Raw genomic sequence first — 20,674 nt, forward strand, 5'->3', positions numbered from 1 at the left:
GGCGAAGTTTGGAGACAGTACAGCTAACCTAGTACAGGTGGGGGTTGGTACCACACCCAGGCTACTACCAACTAGACTTGTACACAGGCAGGTTTCCACGCCTTTTTCTCACAATGTACACTGAAAAAAAAAATATAAAAACCTGATGACTTCCCAATGCAAGCATTGGTACCTGCCATGACTTATTTGCCTTGTGTCTGACAGAAAGATTTCCACCTGCCCCACAAGGTTACCCTGCACTGGACACTGCTAGCTACTTTGTGAGGATGCACTGTCACAGCCACCTCAGTGTCAGAGAAGTACCTTGCAGTCCTGGGCAGGTTTAAGTGAAGAACTGCTAACCCCACCTCACTAGGGATGCACGCACAGAAAGAAGCCAGTCATAATGTAAACTATGGAAGGGCTTTCACTGGTGAAATATCTGGATATTGGCTCAGCAGTCTCTACGTCTTCCTGAAGCACGGCTGAAAGGTCTGCCCTGCACGGGCACGGGCTGCTGAAAGCAACCACACCGAGCCCAAACACTCGAAGTACCTCAACACCAGGGCACAGCCCCAGACTAAGCGCGGCCGGGCTGCTCACTGCAGCAAGCAGCACAGCAAAGCCGGGGAGGTGCCATGCCGGGGTCGAAGGGTGTGCCCTCCGTGGGCGGGAAGGCGGAGAGGGCTCCTCCTCCTCCTCCCCCTGCCGCCCTGGGTAGCGGCCCCGCTCCGGCCGGGCGGCGGCAGGCGATGAGCCATGCAATCGGGGAACGGCACGGGCGCGACGAGCCGCCCGCAGCCTGCGGCGGCGGGGCACGAGGTGCCCGGCGAGCGACCGCTCTTCAGCGCCGGTACCTACGAGCTGCTGGCGCTGCTCGTCGCTACCATCGGTACGCTGGGCGTGTGCAACAACTTGCTGGTGCTGGTGCTCTACTACAAGTTCAAGCGGCTCCGCACGCCCACCAACCTCTTCCTCGTCAACATCAGCCTCAGCGACCTGCTGGTGTCCGTCTGCGGCGTCAGCCTCACCTTCATGTCCTGCCTGCGGAGCCGCTGGGTGTGGGACGCCGCCGGCTGCGTCTGGGACGGCTTCAGCAACAGCCTCTTCGGTGGGTGCCGCCGCTCCCGGCCCCTGCGGGCCTGGGTCCCTCCCCACTCCCTGCCGCCCTCCCGGGGATCCCGAACGTGGCTGTCCCGCTCCCCTCCTTCCGTCGAATTCCTCGCAGCCCCGGGGCGAGCTTCCCCCTGCGCGAGGAGCTGCCGCTCGGCGGCCGTCGGGAGCCGCTTTCCGCCCGGGGGGACCGGCGGCCGAGCTCGGGCTGAGTGCGGTTGGTTCCTCCCGGTGCGAGAGGAAAAGTGTGGAGAACGGCGGGAACACGCCGTTAGAGGTGCCCCTACAGACTTAACGGAGTGCTTACTCTTAGTATGCCTCGTTACTGCGTGAGAGGTGTAGGCTCCCCAGCATCCAGACTTCTCTACCTGTAAAACTATCCAAAACGTGGCAGCACCTTGAGGTTTTTTCTTTTGATGAGAGACTCACTGTTATTTTTCTGCCACAGCAGCGTCACAGGAGTATTTGGGCAATCGCTGATTGCTGTGAAATAGGATCTTAGTGCTACAGAGGCGTTTCCATCTAGAAAGCAAATGAACAAACAAAAACCAGCAACCCACGCATCAGGTCTCAATTTTCTTCCCTGAAGTTGCCCTTTACAGAAATCTGCAGGGGATGCAGTCCAGCTGTGTGCTTAACTGACATGCAATCCATTAAAAGGAATAGAGAGCTTTTTTTATTTTATTTTATTTACTTACAAAGGATGTTGTAAAAAACACATTTATGTTTTTAATGGTGAAAGATAGCATCCAGTCAGTAACACAGTATTAAGGTTACTTTTTTTATTCTGGCAGTGGCATGTAGATGAGAGGTGGGTCACTGTGTGCACTTGATATGAGCTCGCAGAAAGTTGGTGTTCTTGAGGTAAAATAATTAATTTAAATAAATTCTTCTGCAAGAATTGCAGCTTTTCTGCCTAACTTTCGCTTCACATAGTGCTGTAGTTTGTTTTTGGTGGGCTGCTTGGAGGAAGGTATATGCTTCCCCTTGATTGATTTGTCTGCTGCTGGATAGCGCAGCCAGAGTGCTGGATCTTGAAAAGCAAGGTGCGTTCAGGAGGCAGTGAGACCTTTGTGCAAGGCTTGGCATTGCGTAATATTCACTGCGAGTGGCTCAGGCTTTTGTTTCCTTGTGTCAGAAGAGAAAGTATCAGAGAACCCAGCTAGCATCAGGCTGTCTACATCAGTCAGCTCACTCAAATACCTCCAGCTGATTCTACAGGACAGATGAATGTTAAGCTCATGCAAGAGAAGTTATGTATTGTTCTGTTCCTATCTTTATCCTTTATGTTTTGCTGTGGATTTTTATTGAAGGCATTTTGTATAGAGAGTCAAAAAATAAGATGCATGCTAAGGTCAATGGAAAAAAATGTACTATAGTAGTCATCTCTTTAATTCCAAAGGTGGAATTAATAGAAACAACGAGATACAAAATGCTTGATCATACATGACCTTTCAATTCTTTTTTTTAGTGATATGTTCTGTCACTGTGTATTCAGTGTTAATGCTTTCTTGCTTCACTTTGATATCAAACTTATTTCCAAAGAAAGGTGGTCACATTTGTGGGTCTTATTTATAGAATGATCCTGATAGAATTATGCAATTTTTGTTTGCAAAATTACATCTTCTTGTGCTTGGCCATATTATTTTCTTCTTAGATGGTGTGTGTCAGTGCACATAATTTTTTTTTATGATGTATTAAAGTACATGTTTTTGTGTGCTGCCTTTTATATGCAAGTGGAGAGTAAGTTCACCACTTAATTCAGGCATTCAATATTCCTGAACATTGCTTTAATCAGCTGCCATGTGAAGTATAAATAGAAAAGTTTTCACTTGACTATTCTAATTTGTCTAACCTAATAATACCAGTTGAAAGGTTCCTTCTCATGCATATTTTTTACTTCCAAATTTTCTACTGGAAATACATAGATTATTCTCCTCTGCCAGTGAAGATTAATAGTTCTCCACCTAACTGAGTAGGACAGGAGAAGCATGTAAATACTGGGGGAAAAAAATGCCCTGCAGGTAGCATCTCTCTTTTCTGTTTATCATCTGGACTACTGCCACCACAGCTTCTATTTTAAATTTCAATGTGTCTATGAAGAGAGCAATGACTTGAGGATATTTTTCTATTTTGGCGGTATCTTAAGAGACTGATTGGAGGTTTAATTCATTGTAACCAGGTATTGTATTATACTTGCGAATACGGTTCTCTTTGTATATAAAAGCCCCATATGTCAGCTATTTTCTTGAGGTGAGGGTTGGCTGGGAGAAAATAGGATAATGAAATCTTATATGCATAATATCTAGTAGTTATTGTTACAGAGTAGAATTCTTCTTTTGAGAACTTCTAGAAATAGTATGTTCTCTGATGAGATGAAATTGACATCTGAAATTGACACTTAAAAGTAGAGGCTTCACTAACTAAGCAAAATATTTGTAGCTTTCAATTTCAGTAAACCAAAGTGATCTAGTAAAGACTATTCTAGAATAAAGGGGAGGTAGGTGTCTCTGATTCTATGGCTGTGGAGTTCATTCACTCATAATATCAAATAGTGTGATGCTACTTTACTGCTGTGGATATTTGTCTTCTGGGTTTGGACACATTTCAGCTCATTTCACACCATATGACCAGAATCTGCTTATTTATAATGATGTGATTATATTCTTGATTTTAAACTTGGTATTTGATATACAAGCTATTTTGCTCCCTTCTGGTCCAAAGGCTGTTTGATTTCAAGCTATTTTTTTTCTTAGAAGAGCACCCATGAAATCAGTCTAAGCTGTCCTCTGCAGTTAGAATAGTTCAGATGGAAGAGTCTTAAAAGGAGTCCATTGGCCTGACAGCTTAACCAAAAGTAAAAGGGCATTATCCAAATTCCTTGTGAATGTTGACAGGCATGGGTCATCAACCACTTTACTAGGTGGTATGTTCCTGTGTTCACACTTGCAGTAAAAAAAAATTTCTGAAACTCTCCCCTGATGCAGCTTTTTGACATTCCCATTTGTCCCGTGATTGGTTTCCAGGGATAAGAGATTATCACCTCTGATTCCACTTCCTTTCTTCAGGAAGTTGAGAGCAATAAGGAGGCCAAATTCTTGGCCTTCTTTTCAGCAAAATAGACAACCCAAGAGTCCTCAGCCTCTCCTTATAAGGACATGCCTTCCAAAAATAGTTATATAGTCTGTAGTTGATGTATAGATGAGAACTGGGAGGAAAGATTTTGGATTTGAGATGTATGAGGCTGAAAAGCACTACCCATTCCGTGCTTATTAATGCAGCTAATTCCAATAACTTCTAAAACTGCCTCTGTGAGGAAGATGAATGGAAACAATTTCAAATAGTGGGATTATATTCATTGTGGACTTTCTAGGACTTCAGTCTTGAGCAAGTAAGGTTTTCCACAATTTAAACTACAGTTTTCCCTGACTGTGAAAACATTTAGGATATGTGATTAAAGCTACTTTAAAACAGCTGTGACTTTCATTTTAAACTGAGAGCTTTTTTCTCAACAAGTTTTGAAAATCAGATTCTTTCCAATTACTGTAGCTAATAATCCAAAATGAGGATTCATTTTGAAAGTCGTGATCATGCAGCTGAAGTTTTAATTGTCACCTATGTTGTTATAGGTGGTGTGTGCTTAATGCAAATGCTAGCAGTTAATTTTTTTTTAGTCTTAGTTAAGTCGTGATGAAACCTGTTTGTTTTGAGAGTCCTCTCTACGTTTTTCATAGAAACTTTAGATCAGAGAATCTAAATATTTCCTTTGCAAAAATGCTTGTGATTGTACCAGACAGTCAGACTGAAAACACTTGAGAACTTTAGGTGTTATAAGCAAACTTACACATTCTGAAACTTCAGTTGAGAAGAAGGTAACAGAGCTACAGATTGATTGTCTTTATGGGCATCTGTTGGCTCTTCACAAATAAGATTTTTAAATGGTAGTGACTGTTGTAGAGCATGATGTGTGCAACAGAAGTGTGCATTTACAGGTTTATCTATTTTATTTCTACATGCTATGAAGGAATGCTACCCCGTAACACCATCTTGCATTACCAATGTATGTTATATGCACTGATTTAATATCAGTAAAAGCATTTTCTGCTACTTGGCAGGCAGCTTTAGGATCTTGTGTTACAGACAGCTGGAGACTTGATCAGCATACTTTCAGCATTAGCAATTTGTCTGAAGTGAATTAATCACTTGCAAGATTGAACCTGGAGGAGGTGATTAATTCCATTGTATTTTTGTAGTTCAGATGAATATAAAATATACTTTCAAGTCTGTTCTGTCCAGAAGTGATTTTTGGCTGCCTAGATTAGGCTGAAGTTAAAACTTGTTGCAAGAATAGCAATGGTAATGCGCTCTTTGACAGAAGGCTTTGACTGTCTTAGAAGAGAATCTCGTTGTATTAGGTTGTAGTTAGCTTGTAGAGCTGCTCAGTCCACCTGAAAGGTGTAACAGTATTTTGTTCTAATTAAGGTTTAGAATGTCAGAGTATACATACATTGTATGGAATGATACTCTGCAGCTCAGATGGACTATAGAAACAAAGAACTGTAGAATCACCAAGGTTGGAAAGACTTCCAAGATCATTCAGTCCAGCTGTCCACCTACCACCAGTATTTCCCCACTAAACCATGTTCCTTAGTACAACATCTAAACGTTACTTGAACACCTCCAGAGACAGTGAGTGACTTTACCACCTCCCTAGGCAGCCTGTTCCAGTGCCTGACCACTCTTTTGGAGGATAATTTTTTCCTCATAGCCAACCTGAACCTCCCTGCTGCAACTTGAGGCCATTCCCTCTAGTTCTAACTCCAGTTATGTAAGAGGAGAGGCCAGCCCTCACCACAAACTCCTTTCAAGGGATTGTTGAGAATGATAAGGTTTCTCCTGAGCCTCCTCTTCTCCAGACTGAAAATCCCAGTTCCCTCAGCTGTTCTTCATAAGGCCTGTGCTTCAGACCCCTCACCAGCTTCATTGCCCTTTCCTGGACACGCTCCAGGGCCTTTACGTCTTTCTTGTAGAGAGGGGCTCGAAACTGAACGCAGTACTTGGAGTACAGCCTCACTCTGTGGTACTCTGTTGCACTCTTCTCCATGATGTCTTACACTGCATAGCTTGAGGTATTTCATGGTTTATCAAGAGTAATGTGGCTTCTGGAAAAACCCAGAGTACAGAAAAAAGAGAATGCCGTATATGAGGTGTGAAGAAACCTACACCAAATGCAGTATTTCCAGTAGGAAAGTTGTGGGTTGTTTTGTTTGTTTTTAACTGGTAAGGAGTTGTGAAGTGTTTCTTATTCTCAGCTCACTACTGGAAAAGAGTACAATCTGCAACGTAGAAATTGCATGTTAATAGCATAAACAAGACAGCACTTTTGTTCTGCTATGTTTGACATATACAATTTAATTGAGAACGACTCCTCTCATACCAATGTAATTCTAGGTTTAATTCAGAGTTAAAACTAGTATCTGTATTAACACAGTGTATTTATAATCAGTACTCAGTACTTAGGGAAAGAAGTATTCTCTGAGATGGAAATCTATCGATCAGACAAGCGTTACCTGTAAATACTGGTTAGTTAAGTCTTCCAGAAGGAGTTTAGAAGTCTCTGATTTGCTAGTAAATTAAATCCATTTTCAGAATGTTGGGCCTTAGTCTTGGACCAAGAATAAGTACCTTCAGTTAAGAGCCAAAACGATATTTGAAATCATGTTTTGCTAAGAGAAAGTATTGAATTTTCATATTTCCCTGCTTTGCTTGGAAAAAAAAAAAAAGTGCAGATTTTCATACCAGGGGCTAATACCCAAATAATATCCATAATGGCTCCCTGTAACGTGCTTTTTTTTTTTTTTTGTAATTTAATCTGCATATACTTCATTATATTAAAATGTAGAACTCATTCAGGATGAAAACTACATAATTTATAGCAAAGCTGCTTAGAGAAGGGAAAAAAAAAGAAAAACTCAGTGTTTTCCTCTGCTGAGCCACAAAACCTGATTCATATGTGGAAAATAAATTGAACTATGTACATATGTAAATAAAATGCAAGGTAACTGTAAGCAGTGCAGGAGTACAGGTGATGTACATAGCTGCTGGGCTAGAAAGATTTTTCTAGGTGAGAATTGCCACTGTTGATACTGATCAAAGGATAGCACTATTCAAAGCACTTTTCTGTGGAGGCAGCACAAGAAGCCCTGCACCTGTGCCCTTATCAGAGCTCCACCAGGATTTTGCTTCATCTAAGTAACAACTTTACATTCAGAGGTTACAGTAGACACTGGAACCTGCTGTTTGCCAAACCGAGTTGATTGACAGTCATGTTTTCTGATCGATTGTTTGATTTTATTTATTTTTGTGAGGTAGAAAGGAAGATAGAATCTTCTTTGACAAAATCACTCAAAACCAAAGATTCATGGCCGCATCATAGCATTTACATAAATTAACTGATTGAGGAGCTCTTCATTTTGTATTGACGACTGTGTATGGCCATCCAGAGCATGGCTTGTCTTTTGCGTCACTATTGCCTCTGCTGAAATGCAACAGCCATTGCCTCACTGCACTCACCTCTACTGTTTGGTCTCCACAGACATTCAGCAAGTGTCAATGAATGTTAATAGGTGCAGTTTTGTCTGCGTGGAGGAATTAAATGAGACTTCTTTGCTTCGTACACTCTTCCATGTCAGATGCCATTCTGTCAGAGTGCCTGTCTGCTGCCATCTGATACACGGCAACAACGCAGAATGGAATATTGTCAGGAAGGTTCAACTTCTACTGCTATACCACCATTAGAGATTCAGCATCAAAGAGAGGAATGTAACATGATATGCTTTGACTAGCATTACATGCCTTATGTAATCAGTAATTCCAAATACACAGAAAACCAGCACTTGCATTTCAGTACATGCTGGCTGACAAGGTTCCTTTTCCTGGTAGAAAGCTCAAGTTTCTTTTTAAGGAGCACTGGTTTCAGACTTGAGCTAAAACTATTTGAAGAATTATGTGCATGTACCACTTAGAGACACTGAACTTTCAATGGCTTTCTTTGAAAATGTCAATGTCTCAGTAAATTATTGGTCCTGAGCTGAACACCTGTGCTTTCAAATTGTTCAGCCAAGGAAGTATGATTTTGATTTTGTCATGACCAAAATTCAGTGCTTGCATATATGCGGGGATGCTATTTGTTAAATGACCTCACTTATCATCTTAGTTTCTTTGAGCTTCTAGTGGAACAGAAAGAAGTGATACAGACCAAGGGATTAAACTAGGAATTTTGCTCCACCATACTGAGAAACAGAATCCTCTTGCTCTGCACTGGTCACAAATGAAGCCTTATATAACAGATAAGCCAACTTTGGCATGAGTTGAATGATATGACTTCTCTTCCATAACCACATCTGTGGATGATTTTGTTATCCATCAGGTAAAAGTTTATAATTTCTGGGTTTTATAAAGATCTAATGGAGATCTTAAAGCACATCCTATGAGATACCTCATCACCATCATACCTCATACCAATCAGCAAAACCAGCATACTATTGACACAGAGGTTAGTGTTTCCCTAGACTTTTTTATTCTTACTTGTACTCCTAAAATTCACATTGCTGGTGCTTAAACACACTATTGTAAATTTGTGTTGCATAATGCTTATGCTTTTTCAAAGTGAGACAAGAAATTTATGGTATCCTATGAAGGTTTCTGATGGATAAAATGACTATTCTCTTTTAAGCAGATCTGCATATTCAACCTTCTCACAGCTGTATAAATATATATTATGACTGATACAAATGAAGTTGTAGAATTGAAACATCATGTGTATGTGTGATACTCATGCTTTTTTAAGATAAAATGTACACATACTTGAATTTGCTCATAATTTGCTGTGAAACCCTTTCGTGTGCAGGCTGTGTTGTTTAAAAGGCTGTGTATGAGAGCTTGATGTCTGAATCGTAAGTGAGATTTAAACTGACACCTGTATGATGAGCAAATTTGTTCTTGATCATTAAATTTCAAAGACCACTCAAACTGAATTCCTTATATCCTAATCAAGACAGAATTATCCTGACTTCGTTAAATTATAGAAGTGTCTGGATAGGCTGGTTTTGAGAACTGAAAATAACACACAATTTCTGTCATGACGCATTGTGTAGTGTATTAGAGGTGGACAGAAAAGGATGAGAATGCAGAAATAATTGAAATGAAGACTATGGTATCTTTATGGTAGCAGCAAGATAGAAAAGGACACTCAAAATAACTAGATCTCTTCCAGACAGAAGCCCTTCAGCAATGTAATGCTTTAGTAGTTGTTCTTTGAAACAGACTTACATGAAGTCTTCAGAGAATCTAAAGTTCTGCTAGTTATTTTGTTCACATTGCAGGTGTATTTCATTTCTTCCAGTTCTTGAAGGCTTTCTTTGACTTAAGTTTCAACTCTGAATTGCCTGGACTCCTAATAGGTTTTGTTATTATTAATTCTCGCATTTTTATATGACAGCTTTTTCTTAAAAGGACAAAAGAAAGGAAAAAGAACAAAGCAAAAAACCTCAGAACTTTGAAGCATTATCTCTCAATAATGAAGAACCGTTTAGAGAAAAGTATTAGCTTATCCTTTTTGCTTGTTCTACCTTCTTTTCTGCTCTCTGTACATAATAGGTCATATTGCAGTACCCTGTCCTGAGTAGTTCTGAAGTAAGAGGAACTGTTTTGATTCAGTGGATAGTGATTACTGAGTTGTTACCTAAAAAGCTTATTCCTGTTAGATTCGTAATACGAGCTTACTAATTTTGCGTGAAATGTTTAATTTGCTACGAGGTTATCAAGAGGATTTCAGTCCAATTTACAGTGTTTATGAATGATTAAATTAAATCTCCTTTTCTTACAGGAATTGTTTCAATTATGACTCTCACTGTTCTTGCCTATGAACGCTACATTCGAGTAGTCCATGCAAAAGTGATTGACTTCTCTTGGTCTTGGCGTGCTATCACATACATTTGGCTTTATTCATTAGCCTGGACTGGAGCACCTCTTTTGGGCTGGAACAGATACACACTGGAAATTCATGGATTAGGCTGCTCAATGGACTGGAAGTCAAAGGATCCCAATGATACCTCCTTTGTGCTACTCTTTTTCCTTGGCTGTCTGGTAGCACCTGTTGTGATCATGGCCTATTGCTATGGCCATATTCTATATGCAGTAAGAATGGTAAGTTGATGGAAATAAAACTTCTCTGAATGGAATATTTTCAGTGAAATGCCGATAGGCTCTGATCCAAATTTAATATATACTAAATTTACACTCTCACTTCCTGTTCACGTTTCAGGACCTTAATGTTTAGCTATGGCGGGGACCATTAGAGAGGATGTAGAGTTGAAGGGGAGCTAACCTAGAACTAAAAAAATCTATTTGTTGAGTAGTTTTACTGGGCAGCATGTTACAGATAAAAGGCAGGTTAGGGAACTGTTCATGCTCACTGATCAATGGCAAAATCCATCTTTAAAAAGAGGGAAAAGAGAGCTTCAGTTGCAGTTCTAATCGTTGAATAACTTTCTCTCCTCACTGCTCTTGAGGAATAATCTGTAAAATTATTCCAAGTGGAAAATAAGCCCTGTTAAACAAGTTTTTCATGTTCAGGTAACCTATTTTAATTCAGGCCAGATCTTCAGGTATTACAAAGTATTAGTTAGTGTTTCATATTCTGTGGATAATAAGTCAGATGACACTGTTTGAGTTTGTGATCAACAGTAAGAGCAAAACTGACAGCTCTTTCAAAGAACATTCACATACATGTTCAATTTTTTCAGCATTTTATCACATGAACTCAGATAACACGGGGAACCTGCTGCCTAGTATTCTGCTTTAGAGATTTTAAAATTTCAGAGTGACAGACTAAGTGGCAGAGAAGTATAGGGAAATCTATTTATCAAATTGTTATCAGCAGTCTTTAGAGGAATGAAAAAAAATGCAGTCCTAAGACACCTAAGTTTTCAAAGGATCAGTAAATACAAACTGAATCTCCTGAGTTAAAGAAAGTTAGTTCTCCAAAGTTTTTATTTTACTTAATATACACAATAAAAAGTCCAGGTAGCATGATGCAAGCTTTCAGAAGAGCTCCAGTTCATAAAATGAACATAGAAGCATCGACACCTAAAACTGTTAGATTTTTACAAGTAAAAATAGAACTATTCAGTGCTTTAACATTTTCCTTTGCCTTTTACAGCTTCGATGCGTGGAAGATTTTCAGACTTCTCAAGTGATTAAACTTCTAAAATATGAAAAGAAAGTGGCTAAAATGTGTTTCTTAATGATCTCTACCTTCCTTATTTGTTGGATGCCTTATGCAGTTGTCTCCCTCCTAGTAACATATGGCTACAGCAACCTTGTAACTCCCACAGTAGCTATAATCCCATCTTTCTTTGCCAAGTCAAGCACTGCTTATAATCCAGTCATCTACATCTTCATGAGTAGGAAGGTAGGTACAGGAAAGAATTCATTTGACTAATTAGTAGCATGTTCCACAGTTAAGGAGCTTAGATCTGATTTACTTTTATTTGTAATGCCCAGATTTTTTTTGTTTTTATTCAAATAGCGAGGATTGGAAAAGGATTTTAGAGAAACACCAAATAATTACAAGAAGGATTTCCCTAGATTTTGGTTATCTCTTTACCTCATTATAGAAATAGAATTTTCTGTGACTTGGGGGCCAGTCAGCGGTGCAAATAGACAAAACAGCCAAGCTCATGTGTCTGATCAGCCCATTGCATGACCAGGCAAAGGCATTGCTGCAGAACAGCCCAGGCCATGCCAGTACTGCTCATGAGTGGAGGTAGGAGTCCCCCAGTCTGCCATCTAGCAGCTCGTCACACACTGATCTTTTCATGGCAGATAAATGCAGTGTTACACTGCTGGAGGATGTGAGAGCTGGCCCTGGATAGAGGTTACTAAACCCCAGGGATGGAGAGGGTGGGAAAGGAGTTATAGAGTGGTTGAACTTCATTTAGAACCTTGATAACAATCACACTCCAAAGGAATATTATCGATTGAGTGATTTTAATGTGGTGGCTCTGACACTGTACATAGATGTCAGACTGATTTGTTTAATCTGATAAAGTTTTTCTAGATTCTGATACCCAGAAGTAAATCAGTAGCAGGTACAAATGCCAGTAAAGTCATAGCCAGGAAAAGAATGATTCAGCTAAGTGTTTGCATTGTGAAGTGCTTTTTACTGACCTCTAATTTCAGATTAATGCCAAAGTGATAAGATTTTTGCTCATCTTCTGGGTTAATTTGGGAATGGAAAAAAACCTCCTTCACTGTTACATTCTTCTTAGATCTGACCTGTTCTTCCATGCTACTCAGAAGTACCACATTAACTCTGAAATATTCAAGGTCTCTGCATGATGACTCTGTGATGTTTTCACATAGTATCAGATCATGTTTCATTGTCATTTTAGGTTCCCTTCCCAACAAGATCTACTGCAACCCCTGTATCAGAGTAGGATTAGTTTTCTGTTATATAACTGTGTTCCAAATTGGCATACCAGAGATTTTCTTGTATGTCACTAGACAAAGTCATTTTTTTTGTGTGTTTTTTGTCTTGTTTGTTTGCATTTGAAATGCTCTCCAAGAGCACTCCAGGCATGCCTTGTTATGAGTTAAAAGGAAGGTGCTGACATATTCCTTGTAAAAGTCATGATGGTCATAAGTGAGCCTTATGTGTGCACAGAAATGGAACTACCGATTGGGTGCATCTTACAGCCCTCATACTTGAATACTTTGCTTTGTGAAGGTGAGACCATAACTGGAGCATTTAGAACAATGCTCCTTCTGGAATTGTCACTTTCTTTACTGATGAGAGCTTTCACTGAATATCTCATATTTTTTAGTCTCAAAGTAGAACAGACTACAGGTATCCTAAGGGGCTTCTACTTGGCTGAAAGACTTCCTTCCCTGTTCAAAGGGAACATTTTAGCTTTGCATTACTGACTTCTGAAATTTTATTTCACATTGTTATTCAATTATTTTGTTCAAATTCCAACCTGTGGAGTTATGTAAATGGAAAACTTCACTTTCATTTAATTTCCCTTTGCCCTTTGTTCCTTCTCTATATTTCCTCCAGTGAAGTGCTTCTGAGAACATTCTTCTCCTGCTCAATGAATTTGTACTTTTTTAAATACTCAAGTGGAACAATACCTACATTGTGTTCTGAGGCTGAGTCCTCTTGTTCTTTAGTGATTGCAGAGATCACTGCCAGTAAAATATTAAATTGTATTTTAGTACCCTCTACTAGCCATGTCATCCTAAATGCTCTTTGGTGTGTGGGGGAAAAGTGCTTGCTAAAGAGCCACTGAGAAAAATGTTGGGAGGAGGGAGGGGAGTTAGCAGAAGTTGGTTATTTTGCATAATTTACTGTATTACTGTGTATGACTGTATTCACTGGATCAGTCTTGATACTGAACACTTAAGTTCACTTGAAGTTGTAATTTTGTGCTGTTTTTTTTTTCTTTTTTCTCTTACAGTTTCGACAATGCCTTTTGCAACTCCTGTGCTTTCGCCTGATGAGATTCCAGAGGACCATGAAAGAGCCCTCGGGAGCAGGGACTGTCAAACCAATACGACCGATAGTAATGTCTCAGAAAGTAGGGGACAGGCCAAAGAAGAAAGTGACATTCAGCTCTTCCTCCATCATTTTTATTATCGCCAGTGATGACACTCAGCAAATAGATGATAACAGCAAACACAACGGGACAAAAGTAAACGTCATCCAAGTAAAGCCACTATAGGGATGAGCTTAAGAGACATTAAGAATCTGATCAACTCCAGTCAGGGACTGTTTGGTCTGAAGATTGGTTTCACTGATAGAGCCAGTGGTCTGCCAAAGGAAGGCATATTAAACTGTGAAGTACTGAAGTAATTCTGCATCAGAAGCTCTGTAGGCAGTTCAATTTTGGTCGCAACATAGAAATCTTCACATCTGTGCCGAATTTGATGAATGTTTTTACTCTGAATTTTCTTAAGCATATCACAGTGTTTATTGGATTGTACTCTACCTGGAGGCCAGTAAAGAGAGGAGTCCTGTGGGGGGTCAGTGCTGATACCTGTCCATCTTTATCAATGACCTGGAGAAGTAATAAGTCCATTCTTGTCACTTTTGAAGATGACGCTAAATGAACATGAGCAATCTTATTCTCAATATGGGACTGTTATTCTGGAGTATGAGGTCAGGCTAACAGAATGAGCTGACAGAAATGTTACTAAATTCAGTGAGGACAAGTGCAGAGTTTTGTGCTTCAGGAAGAGGCATGCAGCTTTGTGGAAAAGGACCTGAACTCCTGCTGAGCAACAAGCAGGACATGAGTCTGCAGCGTGTCAACAAGGAATAGCACTGTCATTCTGGGCTATACTGACAACAGCAGAGCCCGATAGGTTGAGTGAAGTGATTACACCCCTCAACTCATCATATCTACACTGCATCCAATTTTGGAACCGCTGATACAAGAAAGGCACCTGTGAACTGGGGCAAATTGATTGGGTCCACCAAAATTGTCAAGATTTCAAGCACTTGTCTTGTGAGGAGAGGCTGCAGCAGTTGCATTTGAGAAACCTGAAGAAAATTAGTCTTTATGGGAATGTAATAGCAACCTTCCAGTAGTGATGAAAAGGTTTTCAAGAACATGGGACTGGGTTATTCCAGATGATGTGTGCTGAAAGGATGGGAGATGAGCATGAACTGAAAGGATGAGATTCAGATAGGGTATAAAGAAAAGCTTTTAACCCTGAGGACAGCCAAGCTATGGGACGGGTTAGACTAGAGAATTCCTAAGGTGCCTTCAGTCTGAGTTATCCTATAATTCCCTAAACTGCCAGCCCTTCCAGTGCACAGAGCTCTTAGGAAAGAGGGAGGAATATCTGGAATTGGATGGGGTTTAGTTTGTCTTACTTGATGCTTTGCAGGGAAGAAAAGTGATATCTGCAATGATTTGGGCAGTAGTTAAACCAAAAGCCACCTAAAGGCTGTCCATCTGTACTCAGTAAGCCATTCTGTTCTTATACCTTGGTGGAACTCCTGAGCTGTGTTGTGTGAAAGTCATACAAATCAAAGCTCCAGTGAAAAACAGTCAGTGAAAAAAGACAATCAGTTTTGTTTCATTTATGCTTGTTTATTTAAATGTGTACTTTAATATATTTCACAGGAGCCTCATGCTATATTAATGCCAGCCAGCTCTGGCACTGTGGCTAAAGGAGAGCAGGGGAACTTTTGCCTACATTGTAGTGTGAGTAATGATTGTCCTATTTATTTTTAGTAAACGAAACAGAAACAGATTTTTCTCACCTTTGTAAATGTTGGTCATACCAAATGACAACAAGATTCTGCTCTGGACAGGACTGCCTGTCATATTGGATTAATAAGTTTGAGAACTGATTTTGAGTTATGGGAGCTGATTCTCCATTGCATCCATTACACTTATGTGATTTATAAGCTTCAGTCTAATAAATGGGCAATGTGGATCTGCAACATGCAGCTTTTCCATCTTGGTGAAAGCTGAGACAGAAGCTATTAAGAAACTACTTGCTTTCTCAAAGGGTAAATCTTTGTGGGGGCAATGTGAAGAATAACTTCCAGGACCAACAGCCATAGATCTCATGGTTAAGAATAAAACTTCAGATAATGGAAAATCAGATCCCAAATAGAGATGCTTTTTGCCCCAATAACTGAGGATATCACAGTGTTCCTGGGAGTAGGGATTGATGACCTCAACTCAAAAGACATGTTTTTTGCATGTGCTTTTGAAGAGGCAGATTGCTTATACTTGCACCCCCAAGAGCATCAGTACTGGCAATCTGGCCTGCATCATGTTTAAAAGTACGTCTAGAATTTGCTGTGTTTTCTAGATTAAATCACAAGCTAATAGAGAACATGATGAATACTCATTTCTTTAATGTTATTTTTGTTTTGCTATAAATGCATAGATAAGTTGTCTTAGGATGTCAAGGGTTCACCCTTAACGAAAAGCACGTTCATTTCAATGTCTACAACTTTGTTTTCAGCCAGTGATCACTATATCTATGCACTTTTATATTTACAAAAAGAGAAAGATGTACCCTACCATTGCATACATTGATTCCATCCTTCTAACAGAATGTTTGATATTTTGGTGTTTTATGTATATTGAGCCTTCAATAAGTGATTAAATTTATCTTATTTATGTTAATATGTTCTCAGTGAAATATTTTTTCCCACAGAGAGGAAGATGTTTTGATATCACCACCTGTTGGAGGTGGCCTGATTAGGGTATTGTTAGGCACTGAAAAATTAATAGCATTTCAAGTTTGCAATTGGTATTTTGTAGAACAAATATGAATTCGGTGCAAAGAAAAACTGTCCAGATTTCTAAAGTCAAAATTTAAATAATTCATTTATGTATTGTATATGATATGTATGTATATTGAGTATGCTGCAGCCCCATTAACTCATATTTTAAGTGCAACTGTTTTCTATATCTACAGCACTGACACAAAATTCACACACTCCTAGAGAATTTAACTATTGTGATATTTGATCTTTAGAGCATCACCAGGCTATTATTATCATTATTATTTTACAGAGTTTTTAATCACTTTTTAATATCAAATCTTTCTTTGGTCTGGTCTGAGGATGAGTCATAAATGGCTAGTTAATTCCAGTAGAGATAAAGAGACCTTTTCCTCCCATTCCAGGGAATGGAAGAGGAAGACACAATACTGAGATTTGGAAATTTATCTGTTCCTAAAGTAACAGAAATGCAAAGAAAGAGGAAAAAGAGGAGAAAGTATGAGGGACAAAAAAAAAGGGAAGGATACACAGTTTCTGGAGGCATTAAATAAACTAGTTGATAAGAATTTTCATTATCCCATAAAGAATGGTAGGGGCTGGAAGGGACCTCTAGAGATCATTGAGTCCAACCCCCTGCCAAAGCAGCTCCCTAGCCCAGGTTGCACAGGTAGGTGTCCAGGTGGGTCTTGAATGTCTCCAGAGAAGGAGACTCCACCACCTCTCTGTGCAGCTGTGCCACTGCTCCGTCACTGCACTGGGAAGAAGTTCCCATGCACATTTGTGCAGAACTTCCTATGCTTCAGTTTGTGGCCATTTCCCCTTGTCTTCTTTTTTCAAGGCTGAACAGACCCAAGTCTCAGACTCTCCTCATAAGGGAGGTGTTCCATGCCCTTTATCATCTTTGTGGCCCTGAGCTGGACTTTTTCAAGGAGATCCCTGTCTTTTTTGTATCAGAGAGCCCAGAACTGAACACAGTACTCCAGGTGAGGCCTCACCAGGACAGAGCAGAGGGGCAGGATCACCTCCCTTGTCCTGCTGGTGAAGCAATTTTTAATGCACCCCAGGATCCCATTGGCCTTCTTGCCCACCAGGGCACACTGCTGGCTCGCAGCCAACCTGTTTGTCCACCACGGCACCCAGGTCCCTCTCCTCAGAGCTGTTCTCCAGCAGGTCATCCCCCAGCCTGTACCAGTGCATGAAAAGAGAAAGCAACTGTACCATGACAGTTTTAAAGCCAATTGTAATCATTAAGGCTGGAACAGATCTCTAAGATGAATTTCCTTTAACAAGTTTTCATTGATTTTTGTGCATTAGTGGAAAAGTACGTATGATGATTTAGCTTCATGTGCTGTGTTTTGAGGCAGCCATGAATCTAAGGCTGTGTCCATGGCCCTGACAACACAAGGCCTCTGCTGCTGCCCTAGATTTCATGGAGACTGGAAACTATGGGATATGCAATACTGATCTGCAGCAGCTTTATATCCTCCTCCTTTTTCAACTCCTAGAATATGCTAGGTTCATGCTGAATGTAAATGTCTTCATGCAGGAAAGTTGGATTTATAGTATTGAGATATTCTGTTTTACCACAGTGATTAAATCTGTCAGGCAATCAGTATTCACAAACGTTATCCTTTGTGCATTTGTCCTTTCCGTAACAGCAGTAGCAGAGGATGCGGTTTCCTGCCAAAATACTGCAACAGCTAAGTGAAATGGATATTCAGGTGTTGTGTATTGTTCTTTCTGTATGGTTTAGCACAGCTTTTAAGAATATATTTATTCCGAGTTTATATCAACAGCCTTCATCTCAATAGAGGAAATTGACTGTACAATATTAATAGGTAAAAGACAGAAGAAAAATATAATAACGATGGCAAAAGGCTCCACAAATTTCCATTTGACCTACATATAAACAGCAAATATCTGGAATCAGATATTTAAGAGCCTCTTACAAGGAGCACAAGACACCTGCAAAACCTCAGGCAGTGGTAGTGCCTGCAATTCTCCCTGTATGCAACAGCAATATCAAGGCAACATGAAACAAAAACATGCTGTGAAGTTTTGAGGTTCAAAGAAATGGGAGGATGGAGCAGAAAAGGAATGGGAGCATAGAACTGTGTTTGTAGCTGGGGATACTTTTCCTCAGGACTGGAAAGTGATGATGCCTTTGTCTTTGATGATACAAGCATCCCCTAATTTCATCAAGAACAGTGTCCATCACTGCTGATGTGCTTTGGAAAGCCTTTTCTGTAAAATATGAAGAGAATGCATCTATTTATTGGAAGAAAATTATTAGAAAAATCATGAGTCAAAGATCTCTAAATTATTTTTGGAAGATACCATGAACTGGAAGCTTGAGAAAATAATTAGCTACTATTTTCAGACCTTAGTGAATAGAAGTGGCAATGGAAAAAGAAGCAATAAAGAATATAGAATTTTTTTACATTGTTTTGCAGAAAACTTTGGAAAAAAAAAAGTTTACACTAGAAGCATATAAATATCTTAATGGGAAATGTTCAGGAAAAAAAAACAAACATAGAAGAGTAACAGATTTGTAAGCCAGGATGATGTGAACAAAAAAGCAGTGAAGGACATGGAATTTACTTTTCTGAGCAGCAAAGATGTATTTAGTAGCTTGAAACAAGAAGAGGGAGGACTTGGGCATGGCAATTGGTGCTAATGGTATTATGTGGCACTATGCTGAGAATTAATGCCTGTTTCATTGCAGTTAAGGAGCCCTATCAAATCCTCGAAAGGAAAAGGAGAGGGTGAGGTTGGAGCAGTTCTTTCTCTCTCTCTCTTTAACAGATTGATATTGAAGATTTACTTGTAACAAATCAAATCTGAAGAGGAAATTAAATTGATTTTTCACTACAAATTAGAACTCGGGCTATTAGCTACAGTCTCAGTAACAAGCGCTGGGAGGATCTGGCCCTTGAACCGGGTGTTTCATAGAATTTTTAACAGTGCTTTTACCCCCTCTTGTGGTTAGCTCTACACCTACAAGAGAAGAACCTGCGTATAAATCGTGTATTTTCTTTATGCGTTTTCCCTCTATATGAGAAGATTCACTAGGTCTGTTTAAGGTCTACTGTATTTTGGTTCTGTTGTATGTGGCACTGTATTGGAAAAATAGTGGGAATAACATGTCTGTAAATGACAGGAAATCTGGTCTTTCACTGTGGTAACTGGAAGAGGTAATGTCTTTGCGTACGCTGGTAAAAGGCTGCTTTTTATAGATTGTGTAGGTGTGGTGCTGGAGCAGTGTGTTAAAGTGTGTCTAACTCTATTTTTTACTTTACTGAAACTTTCTCCAGACAAAGGTAGAATTGAAGTTTACATGAGGAAGGACAGGTAGCGACATTGGTTTTTCACCTGTCTTATTTATAGATAGGTGATTGAAACAGGCCAGGATATGATGTAGTCTTAATAAATCTTATTTAACAGGCCTGCTGTGTAACAGAAAAGATGATTGCTGCCACCCTCTTCTTTATATTGACTGACTTTTCGTTACATTAGTGAATTTCTGGATGTAACTGAAATGGAATTTTGTTTCAATTATGAGTTGATCTGAGACAAAAAAAAAACAACAAACACCTCTTTGTTTTTACATATGTTTTTGTCTTTGTGGTTTGTCTAGTTGACTAGTATCAATGGAGAGACAATCAATACTCTGTGCCTTTTCTTGGTTTGCTGTGCTGGTATGAGTGGTGTACTGAATGCATGGTCTAGCCTATAACCGATGTCTTCAATTGTGTCTGTTCAAATTCCATCTGAAGTTGCGTTTTAGTAAGGAATGCTGAAGCATTCAGGAAGAGACAGAAAGTCAGGCAATATGCCAAATTCCTTATGTCAAATATGCAAGAAATGCATTGCCTAGATAATGATTTTTTTAATTACAACTTCATTAACACTTGTCTACCAGCTGGGTCTGAGGAAAGCTTGAAGTATGATTTATGCGCTATTGAGTGTGGATTTTAATTATCCTTTTTGAGTTAAAATATGAGACTTTTGTCCACTTCTGAACCCTCTTTCATCACTGAGCTTATTTAACCATTTGAGTGGACAGTAAAGCATTTACCTCCATGACACATAACATCAGTCTAAACTTCCATTTCATATGCCAGCTTCTATTAATCACGAATCACTCATAGAGATAGTTGTAAATGTTTTCTTTGTGCCTCTCAGAAAACAATGAAACTTAACAAATCATGGAAATATGTATGCTCAGTTCCCTCATATTTTTTTAAATGAGATGACAGTAGGTCA

General features: G+C 39.7%; 1 protein-coding gene across 1 annotated transcript; it reads left to right on the forward strand.

Annotated features, from left to right (window-relative positions):
• The first annotated feature begins 738 nt into the window (after nt 1-738).
• On the forward strand, nt 739-13,879 carry OPN3 (opsin 3). Its single transcript, XM_065736383.1, has 4 exons — nt 739-1,090; nt 9,980-10,299; nt 11,315-11,566; nt 13,614-13,879. The coding sequence occupies exons 1-4, from the start codon at nt 739-741 to the stop codon at nt 13,875-13,877; spliced, it is 1,188 nt and encodes a 395-aa protein (XP_065592455.1). The 3' UTR covers nt 13,878-13,879.
• Nucleotides 13,880-20,674: the final 6,795 nt, after the last annotated feature.

The sequence above is a fragment of the Cyrtonyx montezumae genome, unplaced genomic scaffold (genome assembly GCF_038088225.1).
Source record: "Cyrtonyx montezumae isolate F1298 unplaced genomic scaffold, pur_monq_1.0 scaffold_0, whole genome shotgun sequence".
Classification (NCBI taxonomy): domain Eukaryota; kingdom Metazoa; phylum Chordata; class Aves; order Galliformes; family Odontophoridae; genus Cyrtonyx; species Cyrtonyx montezumae.